The sequence below is a fragment of the Doryrhamphus excisus genome, linkage group LG21, assembly GCF_037039965.1.
Source record: "Doryrhamphus excisus strain RoL-2023G ecotype Guam linkage group LG21, RoL_Dexc_Guam_v1.1, whole genome shotgun sequence".
Classification (NCBI taxonomy): Eukaryota; Metazoa; Chordata; class Actinopteri; order Syngnathiformes; family Syngnathidae; genus Doryrhamphus; species Doryrhamphus excisus.
The window spans coordinates 11110641-11136099 of NC_136377.1; the positions used below are offsets into that span (position 1 = coordinate 11110641).

General features: G+C 40.6%; 1 protein-coding gene across 4 annotated transcripts in view; it reads right to left on the reverse strand.

Moving 5' to 3' along the window:
* Positions 1–352: 352 nt before the first annotated feature.
* LOC131138031 (serine/threonine-protein kinase PAK 3) overlaps positions 353–25459 on the reverse strand; it is a 30426-nt gene continuing 5319 nt past the window's right edge. The window contains exons 2-16 of one of the 4 annotated variants that reach the window (XM_058086575.2): positions 15383–15576; positions 15172–15272; positions 13926–14079; positions 13804–13841; positions 10886–10948; positions 7962–8120; positions 7725–7899; positions 7318–7387; positions 5065–5113; positions 4867–4979; positions 4558–4675; positions 3974–4073; positions 3698–3894; positions 3485–3622; positions 353–2039 (exon numbers count right to left, since the gene is read on the reverse strand). In XM_058086575.2, coding sequence (XP_057942558.1) covers positions 1950–2039; positions 3485–3622; positions 3698–3894; positions 3974–4073; positions 4558–4675; positions 4867–4979; positions 5065–5113; positions 7318–7387; positions 7725–7899; positions 7962–8120; positions 10886–10948; positions 13804–13841; positions 13926–14079; positions 15172–15272; positions 15383–15554 — 1737 coding nt within the window. In that variant the 5' untranslated portion in view covers positions 15555–15576 and the 3' untranslated portion in view covers positions 353–1949. The remainder of the gene's footprint in view (positions 2040–3484; positions 3623–3697; positions 3895–3973; positions 4074–4557; positions 4676–4866; positions 4980–5064; positions 5114–7317; positions 7388–7724; positions 7900–7961; positions 8121–10885; positions 10949–13803; positions 13842–13925; positions 14080–15171; positions 15273–15382; positions 15577–25459) is intronic. The other 3 variants (XM_058086576.2, XM_058086577.2, XM_058086578.2) reach the window with 3 other exon arrangements.

A 25459-nucleotide genomic window follows, 5' to 3' on the forward strand; every position in this document is an offset into this window, starting at 1 on the left:
TAGGATAAAAGGATTTTTCAAGGTGGGGTGTTATGGGTTGGAAGACAAGAACGCACAAACACACGCATTGGTGTAGTTACATGGGGAAAAGCTACCAAAACAATCACGTCTGCAGACGGAGAGTATTAGCACAGAGATATTTACCCAGCTATGTAAAGCCTGTAAAAGACCAGACATTTCATTTTAAAAACATGTTCCAATATAATAATTACTTCCATGTACATTTTTAAGGAATGCTAACTAGGAATTCTCAAAGCACAATAAAAATGAATTAATATGAAACATTAAGAAGCATGTCCGAAGAGGGAACACAATAATCCGGCAATATATCATATGATTAAGATTTTTAATCACAGTATATAAATAATTAATCATGATTAATCACCACTTGTGACTATTTTAGAGACATGCCCATTTTGGCAAAAAGATAACAGGGCAGGACTGTATGTATTTATCATACTATACAGTAAAGTCTCGTTATATCGATATTCTCGGGAGTCGGAAAAAATACCGATATAACCGGACTATCCATATATCCGATCCTGCGCCGAACTGCATTAAAAGTGGGCGGATCTTTGATATGGCATGTAATTTTCTCCTTGAGTTCATGGATTGCGTATCTAGCATGCTTTTGTACTACAATACATTTTGTACTACAGTAAATAAAAATAAACTTACGCTGTAGTGATTACCGGTTACCGGGACATAATTCACCCCGGAACTATCGATAGGGAAGGTGTTGCCACCCGGAGGGGTAGGCGCGAGGGACGGGTGTTTTCCGCTGTGTGTGCTGCACTCTGGTGGTGGAAGTGTGAAAAATAAAGTTGACTGGACACAGCCGTTCGCCGTGTTCTTTTTTGGTATTGAAATCCTTAAGCAAAGATTGATTTAAGCTGCTTTTGTATCGATATAAGCAGACCAAATTGGCTGGCGGGAGATGAAAAGGGCATCGTAGTAACCGGATTATCATAATAACCGTGTATCGTACTAACGGAGCTAATTACATCTTAAAAACTAGAAATTTGCCGGGAAATCAAAATAGTATCGTAATAAGTAGTAATTCGTTTTAACCGATATCGATATAACGAGACTTTACTGTATGTGTATGAACAGCTCCAAATGAACTGAACATTTCAATCATGCATACACACCATAATATTATTTGCCATTGTCTTTCTGCAATTCGTCTGAACTCGACTATAGGCTGGAGTTACAAGAATTTAGACAGCAAAAATAAAATCAGCCCTAAGAAAAAGACAGAATTATCTTTGTATTGTTATATTTGTTGGAAAGGGCAGTTGGAAATTCTGGCCTGATATGCTAAACAACCGACTAAGATTAATTAAGATTAACTTGACGAATGAAGAATACTGGTGTCAATTTAGATGGGTTAAATTAATCCTGCTTTTCCCCCTGTAACTGCACCAAGACACACCAGCACACACACACACCATACACCACACCCAATCATACAAGGTCATGTGAGCACAGTGTGCCTCCGGGTGTGGGCGTGGCCTGTTCGAGCACCACACTGTCACAAGAGGAAACTCCATCAAAAGCTCTTCTTTGAGGGTGTTTTTCCCTCTTTTTTGGTTTGGAAGCAATTCCCCCCCGCACACACAGAAACTAGACAGATGTGCATGCTCGCAGACACACACACACACACACACACACATACACACACTAGTGATGGACAGCTCAACATGTACATGAGTGCTGCAGACGTAAACAAAAGGTGTTTTTTAGCAGCACAGGAAGGCTGCAAGGCCGACGTCCGTCCTACTTATGTGAGTGGGGGGGAGGAGGAGAAGGGGGTCGTGAAGGAGAGTCTCAGAGCTCCACTCGGTCCCCCCCGATCGCTTTGTGCCGTCACATCACCCATCCTGCAAAGACACAGGAAGCCCACCTCGGGCAGGGGTCCGGCCTTGGGTGAGGGCAGAGGGTGCCCCCTAGCGACTGCTATTCTTTATGGCTTCCTTGGCAGCTACAATCAGAGGCGTCAGGCTGGACAGAGGCTTGGCCAGCTTGAGGAATGAATGCTGCATGGAGGAGGAAAGAACAAAAATGGGAACCAAATAGGATGACTGTGAAGATCAAGTAGTAAGCATTAACATACAGGGTTTCAGGCGATCATTAATGAGCCCAATTAAACTCAAATGCTCTACACAACACCTCCTGATGTAGTTTTTATTAACGCCACAAGATGGCAGTAAGGTAGTACCATTTGGGTTCAACATCCATCTACCTCTGTATGCACTTTAAAATGCTGGTTGTCCTACTCATTGGGAATCTCATACAAATTACACTTGCCATTCTGTCATCAACAGTGTTAATATTGGATGAACAGTTTGCTCCTTCCAGCTATGACAACACTGGCTCTGTTGCTGTGTTGTGTAATAATGAATTACCATGTCGTCAAACAGAGCTATGCTTTCCTTGCCATTTTCTCATGTGCACTCCAAATCATTCTGTTCCCCGATTGGCGAGAGGGCAGAAACACTCAAAGGTGCTGCAAGCATTATACCCTGCCCTCTTCCTGCTTTGAGTACAGTAAGTAGGTCCTGCATAACAGATGCATGTACATTAGTTATGTTTGTTGTCAGCTAACAATAGCCATTTGGCAAAGTTTGGCTGTTCATTATTGTGCAGGCTACAGGATCACTGCGGGGACAAGCTAACTAGTTAGCCTCTCCAATTGACTTACTTAAGTGTTTCAAATGGAGTGAGGAAGAAGGGCAAAGTAAAATGCCAAAAAACTTACCACTTCCACACAGGATGGGAGAACTTTTTTTTTTTTTTTGTCGGACTGACTCCATGCAGTGTGAAAAACTAATGTAAAGCTAATAATGGGCCACAGTCAACCAAAAAACAGTGATTTATTAATTAGGTTTTAAAAAACCGCAATAGAGTGAGGAAGCATAAAGAGGGACTGTATAGCCTATAACAACAATGACTATAAATTGCCTCTGACATTGCCTTCATGTGTTTGTATGCTATTTATCTTATTCAAGCAGAACAAATTTTCAACAATTTTCATGCAGTTGAACTTATAATTGTGAAAAATGTAGACATTTTTATCCAATGTGTTCTTTTAGACCACTTTGGGTAACACATGCTAGCTGGAGGTGGTGTTGCGTCCCTTTAAGTTGGAAGTTGCCTACAAATTTGTATTTTATAATTTTGTAATAGTAATTATTACTAATATTATTTAAATCATTATTTAATTTATTACAAATAATTTCATGCTTAAATTATTATGTAATTAAATGATTTTTATTTTATTTTAACATGTTCCAATTCTTGCTAATTACTGTAAAATAAGCAGTTAAAATCATCATTCAAACCATAAAATCCCCACATTAAATTTTTAACAAATACTGCATTGTAGCTATTTAGCTAGTCACTGCCTTAAAAAAAAACAGGGGTGTTCACTTCTTCTTTCCTTTGACTTAAAAGTAGATTCAAGCACTTTTTGATCTATTACCTGAAGCAGCTCCTTGGCAGAACCTCTGCGATCCACGTCCATCTCCAGGCAGCGATTGAGAAAGTCTCTGAAGACCGAGGACAGTCTTTCTGGGTTCTGGAGCTCTGGTGTCCCGTTGGTAGCTATCAGATACAAGGCCTGTAGAGACAGACTTGGTCAAACCGGAACATGAAAATGAAAATACTTTTCATCAGGTGATCTCTTATCTCTTACTCTGAGTGGATTCTCATTCAGGTATGGCGGTTCTCCCTCCACCATTTCTATGGCCATGATTCCCAAAGACCAGATATCCACTTTTGGGCCGTACGCCTTCCGGGTCACCACCTCAGGTGCCATCCAGTAGGGCGTTCCCACCATTGTACTACGCTTGTTCTGCTCTGGAGTTATCTGGGCGCAGAAGCCAAAGTCGGCTGTAAAAGGAGACAGAGGGAAAACTGAATAACTGAAGTCATGATGGGATATCTCCGAGATAAAGAACAAATAACTTACTCAGCTTGACAGATCCATCCATTCCCAAAAGGATGTTGTCACTTTTTATGTCCCTGTGGATCACCTGGTTGGAGTGGAGGAAATCCAGCGCTTGAAGACACTGCAGAGAAACAAGAATTCAGTCATTTATTCATTTTCTACCGCTTATCCTCACAAGGGTCGCAGCTATCCCAGCTGTCTTCGGGCTACACCCTGAACTGGTCGCCAGCCAATCACAGGGCACATATAGACAAACAACCATTCACACTCACATTCATACCTATGGACAATTTGGACTCACCAATTAACCTAGCATGTTTTTGGAATGTGGGAGGAAACCGGAGTACCCGGAGAAAACCCACGCATGCACGGGAAGAAACTTGCAAACTCCACACACAGATGGTGGAATTGAACTTGGGTGTCCTAGCTGTGAGGCCTGCGAGCTAACCACTCGACCACCCTGAATCTATTCTTCTGCTATAACTATCTCGGGAGGGAGTGTCGGGTTTATGAACCAAAATTAATTTTATTCAATTTAAACATGCATACATGTTACATAGTTACTGGCGCAACTAAGTAAAAAATACTTTAATTGTATACGTTACCTCTCTGCAAACTGCTGCTATCTGGCCCTCATCCATGCAGGTCTCGGTCACAACATCTGTCAACGAACCACCGGCCAAATACTCCATCACCACCCACAGCTCATCTCCTACCAAGTAACTGGAAAGAAAAATAAAGAAAAAGGGACTTTCAGTGTCAGGAGGGGAATTAATTATGATACAATAGTTTAACAGTAGGGGGCAGTAATGTAACTTCACTAGCAAAAAGAACAGACGTGAAAGAGTCATTTTGCCCTCATGTTGCCCTCCATCATATCTATTCTACTGATGCCAGATCATCTGCAAACTGACCTGTCCAGGTAGTTGACTATATTAGAGTTTTTGTTTTCCCTCATCACTAAGATCTCATTGATGATCAACTCCTTCTTGGGTTGCTGCTGCAGGTTCATCTGCTTGATGGCCACCTGAGGAGAAAAGACCAATATATGGTTGACAGTGGATAACAACAAACAATGGAAAATCTTTAAAGCCATGATTTTTTTTTTTTACCTCTTGGCCTGTTGCTATGTCGATGGCGGTATACACAGTACCAGAAGCTCTGGAGACAAAGAAGATCCAAAAATACATCAATAACTTATTCATTGATTTAAAACTTTTATATGCTTCAATACGGATCCAATGATCAGGAATTCTTCATCATGCTTGAGGGATGCCATCACAGGAAATGTGAAGATTAATTCATTCATCTGCTTCAGCGTAAATTGAATGTGAATTTGCACAGCATCATATTTCCTAGCTAATAATCATACTGGAGACCTGTTATATAATGTAATATTATTCTAAAGAATTCCTAACAATGGTAGAAGCGGATGTCCATTCTTCAGCATGTTGGTTTTTTTCATAAAGTCGTGTTATAAGTATTATGTGGGAGGGAGGGGGGTGGTGGCATCTTCCTTTAATACACCTTAACGAAAATGTTTTGTTCATGCATGACATACTGAATGAGCCCAGTTGAAAATTTTACTGATTGTATTAGGGCCGCAGAGTGGATCAGTGGTTAGCATGGTGGCCACACAGTCAGGTTCGATTCTCATGTTCTCAAGAACGTGCAAACTCCGGGTACTCCGGTTTCCTCCCACATTCCTAAAACATGCGTGTTGGGTTAATTGACGACTCTTAATTGATGACTCGAAATTCTCCATAGGTATAAATGTGAGCCGAATGATTGTTTGTGTACCCCGCCTCTCGCCCCAAAACGTCAGCTGGAATAGGCTCCAGTGAGGATAAGCGGCATAGAAGATGAATGGATGGATGACTGCGTTGGTCCAAAGTTTCATACACTAAAATATATACTGTATATATGAGCAAACCACAACAAGCTAACCTAACTCTGAACACCCGACATCACTTCCTGTGACTAAGGTGTGTTAGCTCATGTCTAAAGGGCTCTAATAATAAAATTGTATTTAACAGGTTTCCTATGCTCTAACTACAAAAATATTCCATTTATAAATAGGAAAGCTTACTTCACTTGTTACGGTCAGGTCTGGAATCAATTAACAGTGATAAACGAGGGATTACTGTATTGGATATCAGTAAGAAAGCCAATACGGAGCATCTCTGCTCATGATAATAATAATAATAATATGTGTTGTCAGCTGTCACACGAGAACTGCCTATTTCCGTTTAATCGTCATTTGCAATGAATTGTTTACTCAAAAAATGTTTTGTCTACTCCCATTTCTTCTTTTTGCATTTGCATCGAAGCGCTACTTAGAACCTCCTTGCAATGTTTCAACCTCTATAAAAATTCTGATCCGTAGTATATAATGGACGCCAGTTATCTGACCCATAATTTAGTCATACCTCTTTAGCAATACAGTAAAGTCTCATTATATCGATATTGTCGGAAAAAATATCGATATAACCGGACTGTCGATATATCCGATCCTGCGCCGAACTGCATTAAAAGTGGGCAATAATGCACTCGACATTGTTCTATAGTATAGAACAATGTCGAGCAGCTTAAATCAATCTTTGCTTAAGGATTTCAATACCAAAAAAGAACACGGCGAACGGCTGCTTCCAGTCAACTTTATTTTTCACACTTCCACCACCAGAGCACAGCACACACACACACGATTCCTGCACTTCCTGGTTCACAGGTCATGCTCAACCCGCCCCACATAGCTGGCCAAACACATGCCTGCAACAGAAGAACCAACTGCGTTCGTGGTTTCTCTCGTGTGTATAGATTCTATACACACGAGAGAAACCACGAACGATAAAAAGATATCTGAATACAACACAATTAAATACATGTATTTGTACGCTTGTGTCTTCGTTGGAATAGGTGTGTATGCTATGTCAGTTGGTTCTTCTGTTGCAGGCATGTGTTTGGCCAGCTATGTGGGGCGGGTTGAGCATGACCTGTGAACCAGGAAGTGCGGGAATCGGTGTGTGTGCTGCGCTCTGGTGGTGGAAGTGTGAAAAATAAAGTTGACCGGAAGCAGCCGTTCGCCGTGTTCTTTTTTGGTATTGAAATCCTTAAGCAAAGATTGATTTAAGCTGCTTTTGTATCGATATAAGCAGACCAAATTGGCTGGCGGGAGATGAAAAGGGCATCGTAGTAACCGGATTATCATAATAACCGGGTATCGTACTAACTGAACTAATTATATCATAAAAGACTAGAAATTTGCCGGGAAATGAAAATAGTATCGTAATAAGCAGTACTTCGATATAACCGATATCGATATAACGAGACTACTTACTGTAGTTTACATTCATAGACAGACTTACCCTTGTCCTATTTTCTCAAAGCGCGTGTACTTCTTCTTGGGATCCCCGACACTCACAATACTCCCTGAGTCAGAGACAAAACACATGCATATTGATTGTGCGTGTTTTGCATTTATGTATTTGTGTTTGTGTGTGTGTGGGAGGGAGAGTGCACAGAAGGTTTAAATACATTAGTGTAGAGCAGACACACTTTGCTTTTAAGGGCAGCTACTCTATGTTACTCTACTCTATGTTTATAAATGAGCCGAAAACCTTTTGCACAATAGATTGCTTAGAGAGCATCCATGACTGAAAAGGATCACAACATTAGGTACTCCTTTATCAATATGTGGTCGTAGTTGCATGTTTAGAAGTTTTAATACTTTTTCTGGCAAACATGTGTGTTATGTGCATATAAAGACACATACTGAGTCTCTCCAGGATCTCCTCATCCGTCATTTTGGACTTCTTCCTCTGGCGGTCTGTGTTGCGATACATTGTGTTCGATGTGTTGTCTGGCTGGACCTGCGACTCAGGTGGTGTCACAACCTCTTTGACGGGAGTTGGAGGCTTGGGTGGGTCCATGACTGAGCGTGTGTAGATCTGCAAGCGCATGAGAGTTACGGTTGTGATGATACATTTGCACCAAAAAAAAAATAACTCACCGATTTGGTGTGCTCAGGTCGAGGTGCAATGACCGGCGGCAGTTCATCGTCGTCGTCATCCTCATCTTCCTCCTCCTCCTCCTCTTCTTCTTCTTCCTCATCCTCTTCTTCTGACACAGGCGGCGCAATCGGGGGTTCTGAAGTTGATGTTTTGGCACCCTGCAGGATGAACACATATGTAACGTGTTTTTGGAATATCACCAATACTTCAAACTCAGTGGACACGACAAGTTAGTCAGTATCTCACAAGTGAGTGCACCCCTAATTATGATAACATGAAATTTGGATATAACTTATATAGAACATATACATACTGAAGGACTTTAAAAACGTCATTTGTGTTATGGCTATATTTCAAGGGTTTGTAGTTTGTGTGTTTTGAGTGCAAAGATTCCACACCTCATTGCCCCATAGTAAAGAATTGTTGATATCACACTTGTCTCCCTGCAAGGACCACTCCTTAAATTCACTGGAGTTTGGCAGTATGTCTCAAAAGGGAGTGACTAGTGAGCATTACCGCAGAGCAATGTGTACCATTATATAAAAGACCGATACCGATGGAATCATTCATTCAATGTTTCACGACTACTCATGCACCAAGTTGCGGTACACAGATGGATGGGAGTCGCTCCCGGTACTATTAGCCACCTCCGGAGACGTTTTCGTGACACTGGGGTGACACGTGAGGGCCAACCACGTATAACAACACCTGCACAGAATCGCTACATCGGGACCACACACCTGCGTGATCGGTTCCGAATTGCTTAACAGTTGCAGAGACTCAGGGGCGTGGACGACTGCAAGTTTGGTTCACCGAAGATTCCAGTAGCATAGTATATGACCACACTGTGCACACGTACAGTACTGTACTTTACTATGGGGCACTCAAAACACACAAAACTACAAATCAAACCCCATGGCCCTAAAACACAGGCACAACAAAAATTGCCTTTTTAAAGTCTTCAGTGTATAATAGTCAATGTACAGCTTATAATTCATTTATAATCCTCTCCCCAGCAAACTCATCCAAATCGTGAATATTTAGTGGTCGCATCATTGTTATCTGGGACTGACTTAATCCTCTTGGGCATGGAATTCACTAGAGACGGTTGTTACTGGAATCTTCTTCCACTCCTCCGGAATGATGATACTGGTAGATCTAGTTGAAGGTAAACACCTTCTAGTCCTCTCCACGTTCCTTCTGCTTCCGTTTATGAATTCATGTGTGCCCTAAATGAACGCAGGCAGCACTCATGCAGCCCCAGACCAAGTCTCTATCACCTCCATGTTTGCCTAAAGGCAAGACACAATTATCTTGATACTCACTTGTGTTGGAACATATACAGTAAAGTCTCGTTATATCGATATTCTCGGGAGTCGGAAAAAATACCGAAATGCCTGCAACAGAACCACGAACGCCAGCATGTACATATGAAAAACAGTGATTATTGCAAGCGATAAAAAGATATCTGAATACAACACAATTAAATACATGTATTTGTACGCTTGTGTCTTCGTTGGAATAGGTGTGTATGCTATGTCAGTTGGTTCTTCTGTTGCAGGCATGTGTTTGGCCAGCTATGTGGGGCGGGTTGAGCATGACCTGTGAACCAGGAAGTGCGGGAATCGGTGTGTGTGCTGCGCTCTGGTGGTGGAAGTGTGAAAAATAAAGTTGACTGGAAGCAGCCGTTCGCCGTGTTCTTTTTTGGTATTGAAATCCTTAAGCAAAGATTGATTTAAGCTGCTTTTGTATCGATATAAGCAGACCAAATTGGCTGGCGGGAGATGAAAAGGGCATCGTAGTAACCGCATTATCATAATAACCGGGTATCGTACTAACGGAACTAATTATATCATAAAAGACTAGAAATTTGCCGGGAAATGAAAATAGTATCGTAATAAGTAGTAATTCGTTATAACCGATATCGATATAACGAGACTTTACTGTAATAAGACAAAAAGCTGTACACTGACTAATGTATTATACAGTATTGCCCCTTGACAATACTGTATAAAAATGGTTGCTGAAATTTGAGATACTGTATGTAACAGTGGAAATCCGAGCTGTGTCATGTTATTAAACATGTGGTCATAACATGAGCATACTACTACACGTGTGGCGGCACAACTGTCAGGAACAAATTGCGCTACCAGTGGAGGAGAGCGTTAGCAGCGGAGGGAGAGCTAAAAGGGAAAAGGTGCACTTCTTTTATCAAGAGTAGAGGGGTTGAGTTCGATGTGCCAAGAACCATGAGAATGCACTTTCGAAAAGGGAACACCCTGTTCTGTGTTTGAGTATGCTTAGTGAAGCAAACATGCTGCGACATTGCAGTAAAGTGCAATGCGTATATGACCGGCAGACATCCTGGATATGCACCGCACCGTGGCTTGGCTTAGACGGCAGACATATTTAGTATGTCTAAAACTAAGGATTTGTTTTCCCACATCCAAAAATCAGTTTGCCTTGGATTGTCTTCCTCTTATGGAATGGAAACATCCATTTCCAGTCTTGTCATGCACAAATGAAGCAGTGCAGCTTAGTTCTGGTGAGACCCCAGTCCTTTTGTTCCGACAAGGACTGGGTCAATGGTGCAGTGCAATGATGAGAGGTACTGGAAGTAGTGACTTCTTTACCATGCGGTTATGTTGGTAATGGTGATGAAGTTTGAACATGATCTCGTTCATGCAGTTTCAAAGTCAACACAACCCCCTGTGGCATGCGCCCCTGCCCTGCCGCCACCACCAGGAGATGCTAACTAGTGCATCCCTGACATCATCCAACAGAGTAATAGCCCTGTGAAATTTCAATACAGACAGTGAAAATGCCTTGAAAATAGGAATGTTTTTAGTGGGCGTAATTGAGATCCACTAATTGACCTTGAAAGCCAATGCAGAGGTGTGGAATAGTAATATGGAGGATTTACCTTGTCAAATAATGCGCTGCAGGTTCTAAGGCTGACGGGAGGCCCAGATGACAGCAGTCGATTCTGAATGTGAAGGTTGAAAATGGGAGGATTTTACTCAAAACAAAACCCACACAGTGTTGAAGAGTGAGTGGACTTCAAGGGGAAGAGGGGAAGGCAGGGGGTTTTGCTACTGAGGGGTGGACATCAACTCCAAAGGGGCGCCTCCGGACACTACATGAGGCGAGCACGTATTTTAGAAGTCTCTGAAGGGGAATGTCTGGTGATTTTTACACTTTAACTGTGCTTGAGCGCACAAATTAATACGTCCAAAAACTGTACTCATGATGACAACACGGGGCTGTACTTGTACTGTCTGTGAGTGATAATAAATATACACAAATATTTATGACTGAATGGCTAAATGATAGGTGTCACAACTGAAAAGCAGCTGAGCGATAACATCACCATATGACATTAATACTTCATAAAAGTCTCCACTCCTGTGTCCTAATCCTCAGTAAACCTTTCAACTGCATATCTAATGACGATTATATAGAAAAACATTATTTTTTGTTACCAACTTCCTCAATTCTCAGTTCTGTCAGTATTAATTAAATTCTAATTTCCATCTTTATCATGATAATAATTTTGGTATTGGAGGGTTATTAATTCAAGATGTAGTTTACAATAGTGTACAACTGCACTAAATACATAAAATAATGCATTTTTACAACCTAATTACACATACATGACACAGTAATAGTACTGCGTGTTGCCAGATATTGTCAGTGTTCTTAATGTTGTTACTGCTGAGTGGATACAGTATCATAATCAGAGCCAGTCATCCCGATTGGTAATACAGAGAAATGGCAGCCATGGCCTCCAGGGGGTGCTGAAAAATGTTCAATTCCTTGAAGGATATGACTTTTATTGAGGAAAGCAGTGGCAGAACTAAACTCTTAACTAGTTACCGTCACAGTACAAGGTAAAATATTGAAGGGATAAACACACAATAGGTAAGTAACACACACAGGGCAACTACAACTAATGCTACAGAGAATGATTAACAACATAATGTAGCGCTAAATGCTCAATTATTACTACAAATGATCCCAAATAACTCTATATGTGTAATTTTAGTACATAATTTTACATATAGCTACAATCTTTTTTATATAGTTGTTGCAGTGTGTATACTTATTAAATATTGACATTCTTTGATATTGATTGTTCTATTTATAATGTATTACTATTATTTTTAATAGCCACTTTGAGTAGTTCGGCTCTGTGTGCAAGTCTTACTGAGCATGACAACACACAATGGCAGTGGGTGTAAAATGGAAGACAAAAGTATGTTTTTAAAGTAAAACAACACTGATTGATAGTTCTTGCTGGGCACACTGAGGTCATAGACAGGCGATGGTACAAGTTAATACCAAGTTAGTCCCATTCGGCAGGGCTCGCAATCACTACGACAGTCTGGGATGCCCTGAAATACTCTAACACGCAACCTTTTCGCCTCACTGCCACCCTTGCTGGCCCTTGGCTGGCACTGTCCAAGCAGAAACCCTGCATGATCCCAGTGTGGTTGGCCTGGGGCGGAGAATCCCCTCCTCGCCAGACTCGGGATTGCACTTCTTCACCCGGCTGAGCGTGTGTGCAGGGCAAGGCATTAAAAGCATAGATTACTCTGGCCAAAGCCAGGAATGAGGTCAGCATAGCGGGAGTCCTCCTCCGTGCAGTTGAGCCTCCACTGAAGCTTGTCTATTGTTTGTTCGACAAAATCTTGTTAAGTAAGACTGGAAAAATAAACAGCCGGATCTGTTTTTGAGAACAAAAATGACTGGAATGGCTGCACAGTTTTGGGGGGGATTACAGTAACTTTTTTTTTGAGTGGAATGTGCACAATTTGCCCATTAAAGGGAAGAATATGTGCTTAGACTAACACAATGAAACATGCACAAAACTTACCTGTCAGACTTTTACAGTGTAGTACAAATCAAAGGTAACATGCTTCCCTCTGTTTAAATGTTTTATACCAGGGGTCTCAAACACGCAGCCCGCGGGCCAAATGTGGCCCGCAGGACACTAGTTTGAGGCCCCCGCCTTGAAATGAAAGTTTAATGTTAGTGCGGCCCGCACAAGTTTGTTATGGATGCTGTATGGTATCATGTACCCAGAAAAAAATATTACGTTTGATTAATGTTCATGTTAATGGTTAAATAACTGTTAATAGTTATCCTCCCTATCCGTGTGGAAGTGGTACGTTTTTGGCTTTTTAAGTTTAAAGGAAATAACTTGGAGGCTACTGTTTAAGTCGCTAGCTCTCTCGTTTGCGAGTTAGCATGTGTCATAAGACCCTGCAGTTGCGCAATATGTTGTAAATAAAAAGAGTATAAATGTGACTATAGTCGTGTTTTGTCATGTCTACAGGGCTCTAATAATGCTTTGTTCATTTTAATCTGAAAAAAATAATGTCTACCCACCAACTATATGTGGTTTCTTAAGTTTTTATTATTTGCCGTTTTATTATTATTATTATTATATTTATTTATTACTGATTGATTGATTTTTCTTTATGTTTATTTTTCATCTTATTTTGTGTAGAAAAATAAAAAGTAAGATATTTGAGAACAGTGGAATGTTTTATCAGAGCTTTTATTGTAGAAAATCGGAACCAAAGCAAAGTTTATTCATTTTTCTGTTTTTAATAAATGCGTTTTTGGATTTTTTTTGGAAAACCTGATGCGGCCCAGCCTCGCCCAGACCCTAGCTCCAGTGGCCCCCAGGTAAATTAAGTTTGTGACCCCTGTTTTATAGTGTTACGCTAATCCAAATAAGTGGTGTTACAAACCCCCCAAAAATAGTGTGGAACCAAAAAGAATCATTAATAGGCTTCGAAAAAGAAGAAACAATTGAATTATAAACCTACTCACCAGAGTGTTTGCTGCTATGTACCCATGTGCTGACTTGTCTGCAACAGAAACATGCTCTCATTAAAATCTAATGAAAAACACGGACATGTTTCTCCAATAGTGCATATAGCGGTTATGTATACCTCCTGAGGTGAAGCTCATGTACTTCTGGTTGTTGACGGTCTCTTTGGAGTCGTAGAACTTGAGGACGTCCAATACAGCCTGTGGGTTCTTCTTCTGCTCCAGTTTGGTGATGTTGGAGGTCTGTAGGAGGCGTGCCCATTGCTCAGGGATGCCCTGTACGGACACACAGGGTCAAAGCAAAAGGAGGTGTTTATGCGTGCTTTTATCACATATTTATAAGTCGGTAACAAATATGTGATAATAACGTGTTAAATGTACAGCATAGATCAGGGGCGGGAAAACTACGGCCTGGGGGCCCCATGCGGCCCACCAAGCATTTAAATCCGGCCCGCCAGTTGCTTTATAAGTATTTTAACTTTCAACATATAAACTGGAAACATGACTTGCAAGTCGGATGTCTTATTTAGTAAAAAAAAACAATAAAATTCCAAAGCTGGGCAATCTGGACTTTCTTACCTCGCTTAAGCAGAAGGATGGATGGTGGATGTTCATAGTTGCAAAATGTCATGATAAATAAATATGTCCTCAGGGTACATGCTGATGTTGTACTTTTGCTTGGTTCTCACACGCAAGCAGAGGACTGTTGCCTAACATTTGGTCCGTATATGTTGTATAATGATAATGTAGCGAAACCCAAAGTTCTTCATGTGTGGAGACAGCTTTGTTTGCTAGAATTATTACAGCATTGTCGCATAGCAAACAGAGCTCTAATAATGGAATCGTATTGGTATCGACATTGAAAATTTAGCTATCCCTTACTGTTATAGTTCATTTATTCATTCATTCATTTTCTACCGCTTTTCCTCACGAGGGTCGCGGGGTTGCTGGAGCCTATCCCAGCTGTCTTTGGGCGAGAGGCAAGGTACACCCTGGACTGGGTGGTTACTGTTATAGTTCTCAAATTAAATACTTACCTGTGTTAGCGGAATTTCTTGATAAAAAATTTAAATTTTTGCCGTATTTCTATATTTTGTTGTAGGAGGTATATTAAAAAAAAACAGTGATGGGCTGCAAATGGTAACATTGTACTGCTTTAGATTAATAAGGAAATGTGATTGATGATTTCATTGCCACTCACAAAACTAAACATTTGTGCATATGAGATCTTTGAATGCAGCTTCCACCACAGCACCGGAACTCAGCTGAAATATTTGATCAGATGACCTGATGGAACTTCCTCATGGAAGTGTGATGTTTCGAAATGCGCATCAGCTTCCGTTTTATCAAGTGGAATCAGACACTCACTGTGAATTCTCCTGTTACAGCATCAAAGCCAACATGGATGGTGTGTTCAAAGTCGGAGGGAAGGGATATCTCGGGACGCTCTTTCTCCTTCTTCTTGTTAGCTAAACAAAAATCATGGACATACTGTCAGTGCATTTGGAATGTTTTCACAGGTATAGTGCAGCTTAAGCAGACTGAGCATGAAGGTGACACGCGGCGAGGGGGTACTCACTCTTATCTCCTCCAGGGAAGATGGAGCGCAGGCGCACCTTCTTGATTTTCTCTTCGGGAGCCATTGGAAGCGGTTTAGAGGCGGGATTCACTGATGAAGAGTCACGGGAACTACTGTTCATTCTCAAGGGAGGGGCTGGTGGTTTCTCTTCAATATCGACACTATCAGACATCTTTAGTAACACTCACAATATCCTGGAAGAGAGACAAGAGAGAGGTTTCAACAGTAAATAGAACATATTCTCTCTGGAACAAAAAATGTGAACCACATCAACAGCACTTCCTGTTTCTGATGTTGTGACACACACCAAATGGTGCTAGAGGTCCGGTCAGTGTAGTGTGATACACTTGTGAGTTCCTTTTCTACTCGGCTGCTTTCTGAAGCAGCAGAACTGGGGTAATGTGACTGTCATGTCAGTCAGATCACACTGTATTCATGCACGTAACGATCCTTGTAGCAGTAGTAGTCTCTGTTTGGCCTATTTCAGCGTTCAAACAGCAGAGATGTGATTACAGCAACATCAGCTCCCACAAACTTGAATGTTGTTATTGTATGAAAGATCTCCCATCAGACAAAAAAAAAAAAGTTATGACATTAAGGATTGTCATGCAGCCATCTCACTATAGCATGTTAGAATCCTTCACTGCCTCACCCTGAGGCCAAGCCCATCATGTGATGTGCAGCACGACTGTCCCAGAAAAGCGGGCCAGCCTGGCCGCCCCCTTGGTGGGAGACCTACATTAACAAACAAAAGCCACGCCTGAGCTCTTACGCCGTGTACACTCGGCATCCCGCAAGTCACACATGTGCCTTCATGGCGACCTAAAACTATTCAAAGTGTCCGCCTCTGACGCACAAAAATAAATGTTCCTATCTTTGGGTGAATAAACATGTGACAAAATTGTAATCTAAAATATGTAGTAACGTGATAACACAGACAAACGACAACAGTACATCGTCTCATTTTTAAAAGCTGGAAAAAAATGTCTCCAAGTAGTGGACACTTTTAGACTGACCTCCAATTTAGACAAATTCCAAAACAACTAGTACTCCCATAGGAAGCAATAGAAATAGATATAATCAGTTCCAAGGTCAAACTATAATCATAATAGCTTCAGGCTAATTTCACACCAAAAAAGGGCACATTTTCCCCACTCTACATGAGTGAAGTTGGCTAATCAGAAAAACAAAAGAAACCACATCAATAGTGATTATTATTTGTGCAATGATGCGTACATTATCTTGAAAATTAGCATCATGAATGTTATTTTCCAGTCACCAGTGCTTGTTACTGCTACAAAAAATTTAATTAATTAAACAGTAGTCAATAATTTAATGTTTTGTTATTAATTAAGGTTTACAAACATAATTATGTGACAAATTTATTGTGAGAAAATGCTCAATTGAACCAATCCACACATATACACTGAAGGTGGAGTTTTCCAAGAAGCTACTTTTGCTTGTGGACGAAATTTTTTTTTTAATATATGTATTTGTGTGGGCATTAATACTGATAAAGTAACATTTTGCATTGTTAATATTCAGTCTTAACATTAATAATAAGGGCGCAATGTGAAGGTAATTCACCTAACATCATATCTCATTCATTCTTGGAAGTGTAAAAAGAAGTTATCCCCTGTTTCTAGTCAAATCTAAACAAAAAAGCATTACCTTATTCATTGGTGACAATTAGAGATGCTCAATATTGGCTTTGTTATTTATATTCCATCCATACATTTTCTACCGCTTATGCTCACTAGGGTTGTGGTGGTATGCTGGAGCCTATCCCAGCTGACTTTGGGCAAGAGGCGGGGTACACCCTGGACTGGTCGCCAGCCAATCACAGTGCACATATAGACAAACAAACATTCATAATATATTCCTAATATTATCCGGCTGATAGTATTGGACTTCCCTAGTCACAAGTTATGACAGTTATTAATGCATGACATTTAATTAATGCATTTTATTGTGTAGCTCTTGTGCAATATGATGAAATCTTGTGCGACTTTTGAATTGAACAACCTTAGTTGACTTACTTATCTACATGCAGGTTCCACTGTATTTGACATGCTATACACTAAAGTGCACAATCAAAATGTATGAAGTTGGACTCCGGGATAGTGTGAGGTGGCATCCTCCTCTCTCTGATCTAAATTTTGACAGGACAGTCCTTCCAGACTGCGCATCAATGCCCAAGAAAACATCCCTGCACTGTGAGGAAAAGACAAATCAGTCAAGGGAAAGGGAAAGAAGAGATGATGGACAGGATGAGAGGGATTGTGATGTCACCACCAAGACGGAAAGAGTGAAAGAAAAACAACCCTTTTCTCACCACAAAAAGGTGTCAAATCTCAAGTCAAAGCTCTGCAGGGAGTGGACCTGGCATGAAGCCCACTGATTTGATCAACAGCGCCATGGAGCGGAAGACAGTTTGCCATTGCAGACCTCAAAAGACATTTGAAAGAAAATACCTGGAAAGAGCTTGAGAGGATGCAAAGATACACGGACATGAGACGGGTATCACAACTAAATAAGTCCTTTTTGGATGAAAGATCTTCAACAAACAAAAGAGTTCCAGTTGCCTTGATTCAACCTTTGCAGATTATCATCATCTCTACCACACCTCATCCAAGCATGTCTTTAAGGACCTCGCTTTGTGCACTGGGGAACCGTCAGCATAAAATTGTAGAATGTCTTAGTAAGACCGTTAAGAATCAGGGGGCCCTGTCGGGGCTAACGCCTGACTGATGACGCAATTAATTGATAGAGAGGTGCATCAGGTTTGATGGCGATAACAGTAAAGCACAGCAATGAACGAACACCCATAACATGTGGCTTTGCTTTTGCTTTGTTTCATAAAATGAGTGTTTTGTATAAGGTCAACTGTGCTAAATGTTCAGCTCATTATTGTTTATTTAATTGTTAATTTATTGTTCATTATTTTCAGAAAAAAATTCTTCCTGCTCCTGTATGTTTACATTCTCAAGCCTGGACAACAACAGGAACAGGTAAGAATTATACAGGTTAAAAACAAGTCACGCTCCTAGACTGTGATTATGAGTACAGTATTTGTCTACGTCGGCTATTATACTATTACTGTTATATCTTGTTGCATTCATAGATCATACTGTTTATAATTTATATAATCTGCAATAGCCATACTCTAGTCACTTCATTGCAATACTGTACATATTACTGTTATTATATATTGTCATCCATACTGTGCATGCTGTTTATAATCTGTATAATCTGCAATAGTCCTTTATATCCCTGTACATATCCTCACTGTATTATAGTCATAGACTGTTATAGTTTGTACATAGATCTGTCCATTTTTCTACATTTACTTACTATTAAGGTACTTAAAAAATTAAAATTGCACTTCTGGTTGGATGCTAACTGCGTTTTTTTGCCCTGTACCAGTGACATGAGCAATAACAATAAAGTTGAATCTAATCTAATCTAAATTAACGCCCAAGTCGCTCATACTATACACACAACACAAAGTAATACGTGTCTATCTATCATCTTCAATGATGTCTTAGGCTAGTCTGGGAGAATAACCGCCTCTTCCCAGCTTACCTTGAAGCAGTGCATGGAATTCATGACCCCTCTAACATTCATTAGTATTCAGTATTACTTTATCCATAATGATGGTCGCGACAGTAGAGCGGTTGGAGCGTGCACTTCCACATGGAAGACGTGATGCGTCATACCTGGAACATGCTGTCGGGCACCCAACGTGCCGTGTGTACCACAAAATGTCGTAACACGCAACGCTGTAACCTTATGTATCGGGGGACTCACCTTTCCATTCATGTGCCATCATCATCTTTCTGTCGAACACATCATTGCGAGTGTAGCGGTCATGCACCGTGCCTTTACTAATATGTCAACTGTAACTGAAACCCGATCAATAGGGTTCCCTATCTGGTCACCAATTATAAAGCGGGGGGAAATTGATCAATAGTAGCAACACAACATAATGACTTTCAACTGTGATGACGTGGGAGTGATTTTCATGTACATCACTATGTACCTCATCCTGAAAATTGAATTCCTCCTTTGTGACACATAAAGAAGACATAAGTGAGTACAGTAAAGTCTCGTTATATCAATATCGGTTATAACGAATTACTGCTTATTACGATACTATTTTCATTTCCCGGCAAATTTCTAGTCTTTTATGATATAATTAGTTCCGTTAGTACGATACCCGGTTATTATGATAATCCGGTTACTACGATGCCCTTTTCATCTCCCGCCAGCCAATTTGGTCTGCTTATATCGATACAAAAGCAGCTTAAATCAATCTTTGCTTAAGGATTTCAATACCAAAAAAGAACACGGCGAACGGCTGCTTCCAGTCAACTTTATTTTTCACACTTCCACCACCAGAGCACAGCACACACACCGATTCCCGCATTTCCTGGTTCACAGGTTATGCTCAACCCGCCCCACATAGCTGGCCAAACACATGCCTGCAACAGAAGAACCAACTGCGTTTGTGGTTTCTCTCGTGTGTATAGATTCTATACACACGAGAGAAACCACGAACGCCAGCATGTACATATGAAAAACAGTGATTATTGCAAGCGATAAAAAAATATCTGAATACAACACAATTAAATACATGTATTTGTACGCTTGTGTCTTCGTTGGAATAGGTGTGTATGCTATGTCAGTTGGTTCTTCTGTTGCAGGCATGTGTTTGGCCAGCTATGTGGGGCGGGTTGAGCATGACCTGTGAACCAGGAAGTGCGGGAATCGGTGTGTGTGCTGCGCTCTGGTGGTGGAAGTGTGAAAAATAAAGTTGACTGGAAGCAGCCGTTCGCCGTGTTCTTTTTTGGTATTGAAATCCTTAATCAAAGATTGATTCAAGTGCATTATTGCCCACTTTTAATGCAGTTCGGCGCAGGATCGGATATATCGACAGTCCGGTTATATCGATATTTTTTCCGACTCCCGACAATATCGATATAACGAGACTTTACTGTAATTCAGAAATAGCACACGGCTCTGTTTATGACATTATACATAGTTTGTACATATGTACATAGTTTCAGCAACTAACTGAGCAATGTGCCGCTACGCACTACACACTTAGCCAGGCGGATGCAAAAGTAGTTCCGACCAACCGCACATCATTTCGATAAGATCTCGATAATTTTGTTACTCTCCACAGTGTTACCTCAAATGACTGAGTTTGCAACTATCAATATTGTGATTTGAGAATCAATTTTAGAGCATAAAGATGGGGTACTCAAGGTATTGGTATTTAAGTATGGATCCGCACATTAATAGAACTTACCTAGTTAGACTGAATGGTTTAGGTTGGGTGACACTATACTATAACACTCAGACAAACAGATATGGCTGGGGATGTTTTCACATTTCCCCCTCATGAAATATTAATCTGGCAGTGAAGAGCGCGCCTTTCAAACATTAATGCTGAATTTGAATGGCTAACACAGGAAGAGCCTTTAATCTTGGGTTTGTGGCGGCACAGTAATGGCCTCGGCGTGGAGGGGTTGAAGGGTTGAGGGGATGGGCTCTGCTGTAAGCCTGGTGCTTCATGGCCATGATTAGGACGCACTCTCTTTAGCATTAGCACTGTTTGAACCATGCTTATTACTTGAATGTGATGGACAGCTAAAGGCTATTACACAAATAAGCAAAACATATATTGCACTACTATTTATTATCACCTGAATCTTGCTGAATATTACTAATCATTTAAATACTGTGCTGCTCATGCGTCAGTAAGGAAATAGTTGCTCTTTGTTTGGCAGGAGCCCATCACAAGCTATCAAGGAGGGAGGTCTGACTCACAGTCTCATCTTACAAATAACGCTACACTCATCATACAGCAACTTAACAATCAAAAAGGTAGCTAGGAAATATACAAGTACCACCATGAGTTTCAAATTTAAAAATATATATATTTTTACATTGTCCCATAATGCATTTCATCACAGCAATGCATTTTACTGATTATGGCTCCCAGGGAGCTGCAATGTTGTCAGCCTCCCTCTGGGTGATGGACTCCTCTGGCTCCCTCTGGTGGACAGAGGCAGCTTTTCTGAAATGTATTTACATCCATTCTCATCTTCAGTCATGATCACATTGACACAAGCCCCCAAATAGCTGTCCTTGGTCATGCCTGACAGGAACTAAACAGCTCACATGAAAAAAAAAACACTAGCTATTTGTGACACTAGTATGCCAAGGTACTACTGTATAAATGGTAATAAAAAAAACACCAGTGTGCTTCCTGCTTCTCAACGTCAACTCAACACACAGCACCAGTAGATACAAATTGTTGTGAGAGCTTGTGTGTTACCTCAAACTACGGTGTGGGCTTAGAGTCAAACAGGGTCAAACAAAAATAATACCATTAAAAGAACATTTAAAATTAAACACTTTCACTTTGACAGCCCTACATATAGCATTTTTAAAAATTGTGCACAACATTTTTTCCACTTTTAAAATGAAAATAACAGAATGGTAGTTTATAACAAAGTACAGTAAAGTCTCGTTATATCGATATCGGTTAAAACGAATTACTACTTATTACGATACCATTTTCATTTCCCGGCAAATTTCTTGTCTTTTATGATATAATTAGCTCTGTTAGTACGATACACGGTTATTATGATAATCCGGTTACTACGATGCCCTTTTCATCTCCCGCCAGCCAATTTGGTCTGCTTATATCGATACAAAAGCAGCTTAAATCAATCTTTGCTTAAGGATTTCAATACCAAAAAAGAACACGGCGAACGGCTGCTTCCAGTCAACTTTATTTTTCACACTTCCACCACCAGAGTGCAGCACACACAGCGGAAAACACCCGTCCCTCGCGCCTACCCCTCCGGGTGGCAACACCTTCCCTATCGATAGTTCCGGGGTGAATTATGTCCCGGTAACCGGTAATCACTACAGCGTAAGTTTATTTTTATTTACTGTAGTACAAAATGTATTGTAGTACAAAAGCATGCTAGATACGCAATCCATGAACTCAAGGAGAAAATTACATGCCATATCAAAGATCCGCCCACTTTTAATGCAGTTCGGCGCAGGATCGGATATATGGATAGTCCGGTTATATCGGTATTTTTTCCGACTCCCGAGAATATCGATATAACGAGACTTTACTGTAGTTGCTTCATTACACAGAACGCTTTAAGCACTTTGTTTGATAAGGTCTGTAAGGCGAGTCAACTCCATTTTATTTCCTAAACGGTTCCACGGGTCGCATGAAATTGCAGCGCGGGCCGGATTTGCCCCCACCCCCCGGGCGAGGGTTTGCCCCATGTGCTGCAGGACGTCCTGATAAAAGCCACTTAAGAAAGTGTATATCTAGTTATCATCATGATTGACATGACAGATTGAAAAACAGTGTGTCATCAATAGATGGACAATGCTTTGAACACTTGTAAATAACTCGTGCAATGTCTATTTATAGTTTCTGCACTTGCCTTGGAGAAAGCATACATCTTTTAATTGTGTTGACATAAAAGCCCTTTACGCTGTCATAATATGCCAACTAGAGCATGATTACGCAATATCAAAAGCAAAGCTAAATGGGTGCGATGGCGGCGACATGCACTTCTGCTTAAATTGTCCACTCAGCCAGACCACTGACAAATACATTTTTCTTGATGTGACATTCTTTTTTTTTCAGTTTATCTTTCGTCCGCTTCTTTGCACACGCTACAGTGCAGAAACATTGCTAATCAGTTAGCAGGGTGCTATTATTAGCCACAAGCCAGATGTCACTGTCTGATCTTGTTTTACCTGATTGTGGCGTTTTCCTGGAGTACCTCGACATCATGTTGAAGTAATTACAGCTAACACATACATACATGTGACGTTATGTTGCTGCTTACACATTATTTTTTAATTTAACCCACTTTTTAATAATATAGAAGGACCTTGTAGAGCAGGGGTCGGGAACCTTTTTGGCAAAGAGAGCCATGAAGGCCAGATATTTTAAAATGTGTATCTGTGAGAGCCATATACATTTTTTTAAACATTGAATGCAATAAAATGTGTGCATTTTTATGTAAGACCAACAGTTTTAGATATAATGGGCTCTAATTACGTAGACCAGGCACACTACCCCACGCCAATGGGGTGTGGCTAGCACACTTTCGTGAGCAGCGCAGTGTCTAATAATAAATCAAATACTTGTTGCCATTAATACAACTTCTGCTGCTGCATAATTTTGCACCGTACTCAGTATATTTCATTCTTTTGGCCATCTTTGCCAGAAGGCTTGGTTCTGCAGCTTTAGCTATTTGACTATAGGAGAAAAGTTTATATTTACATGTTGACATCTCAATGACCGAGGTAGACTACCGCATTACCCAGTAATAATCAAGTTTTGGTGTTTGACCTGGAAAATATCATCAGGAAAGATAGATATGGTCGGCCGTATTGCAGTAGAAAATAGATGGACGAATTAAAATGCATAAAAAAGTTGTTGATTTTTAATATTATTTTTAACAGTCATTTCTGTGATGTTTACTTTAAAATGTTAGCAAAAATACATTTTTATTGTGGTAAGAAATGCTTGAGAGCCAGATATCATCAAAAGAGCCCTACCTGGCTCCCGAGCCATAGGTTCCCTACCTCTGTTGTAGAGTGTTGCATTGGCCTGAAATGCCTTATATGATCTGAACTAAGAAAACTGGTTAGTCCTCCCTGGCCTGCAGTCTAATTTATTCACCACCCAAACCTCATCTTTCCCCAAACCCACCTTCTGGGGAGGCGTGATATCCCAGACTGTCTGTCATTTAATATTTAGGGCTGTGTGTCGCTATATCACGCAGCTGCACATCAGCACACACTTAAATCTCATTTCTGGTCTTTTCCATTTCTGCATGTCTGCAGGAGAATATAAAATTAGAAGTGTAAAAAAAAAACATGAGCAGTCCTAGCTGACAAAACATGGAGTAGATAGCGGTGGAGTAACATTTTTAAATGTGAGATTACTCCCACACACACACACACACACTGATCGCCGGAACAACAGGCTTTTATCGCAGGTTTGAATTATTATTATTATAAAGGGAAACTGCACTTTTTTTGTGTGAAACATGAACACATACAGTATATCTACCCCTTTTCTGTGCATTGTAACGCGAGAAAACAAGTTAATATAAGCTAGCACGTCATTGGGAACAGCTACTTTGACGCTCTGACTAAAAAAAACGTTCAAAAAAAGTGTTCCAGTTCCATTGCTGTCTTCTGTATTAACTGTCTGTATCACAAGCTACTCCCTATAGTCACGCTATCTAATGGTGCTGGGACTGTGTTGTTAGTTTAGAAAAGTTAATGCTAGGTTATAAATCATGCCTCACACGTGTATTGTTGAAGGTTGTTGCAAGAAGCCGAAAAGTTGCTCAGCTTTGAGATTCCAACAAAACAATAAGACCGACTGGAGGATACCAACGCTCAACATCGACCCGACAACATCGCTATGAAGACTCAAGATGCTCGTTTGTTTTACCAATTTACCAATTATTTCCCCCTGTGGGGGACGGAACGTTTTACCTCGTTGACGGAAGTAACGTTAGTTCCGATCAATGGGTCTGTGAAATCAATGAGCCTAGGAAAGTAGTTCTGGTAATGTTTTAAATCAGGGGTCAGGAACCTTTTTGGCTAAGAGAGCCATGAAGGCCAGATATTTTAAAATGTGTATCTGTGAGAGCCATATACATTTTTTTAAACATTGAATGCAATAAAATGTGTGCATTTTTATGTAAGACCAACAGCTTTAGATATAATGGGCTCTAATTACGTAGACCAGGCACACTACCCCACGCCAATGGGGTGTGGCCAGCACACTTTCGTGAGCAGCGCAGTGTCTAATAATAAATCAAATACTTGTTGCCATTAATACAACTTCTGCTGCTGCATAGTTTTGCACCGTACTCCGTAGACGTATTTCATTCTTTTGGCCATCTTTGTCAGAAGGCTTGGTTCTGCAGCTTTAGCTAGGTGACTATTTGACTAAAGGAGAAAAGTTTATATTTACATGTTGACATCTCAATGACCGAGGTAGAC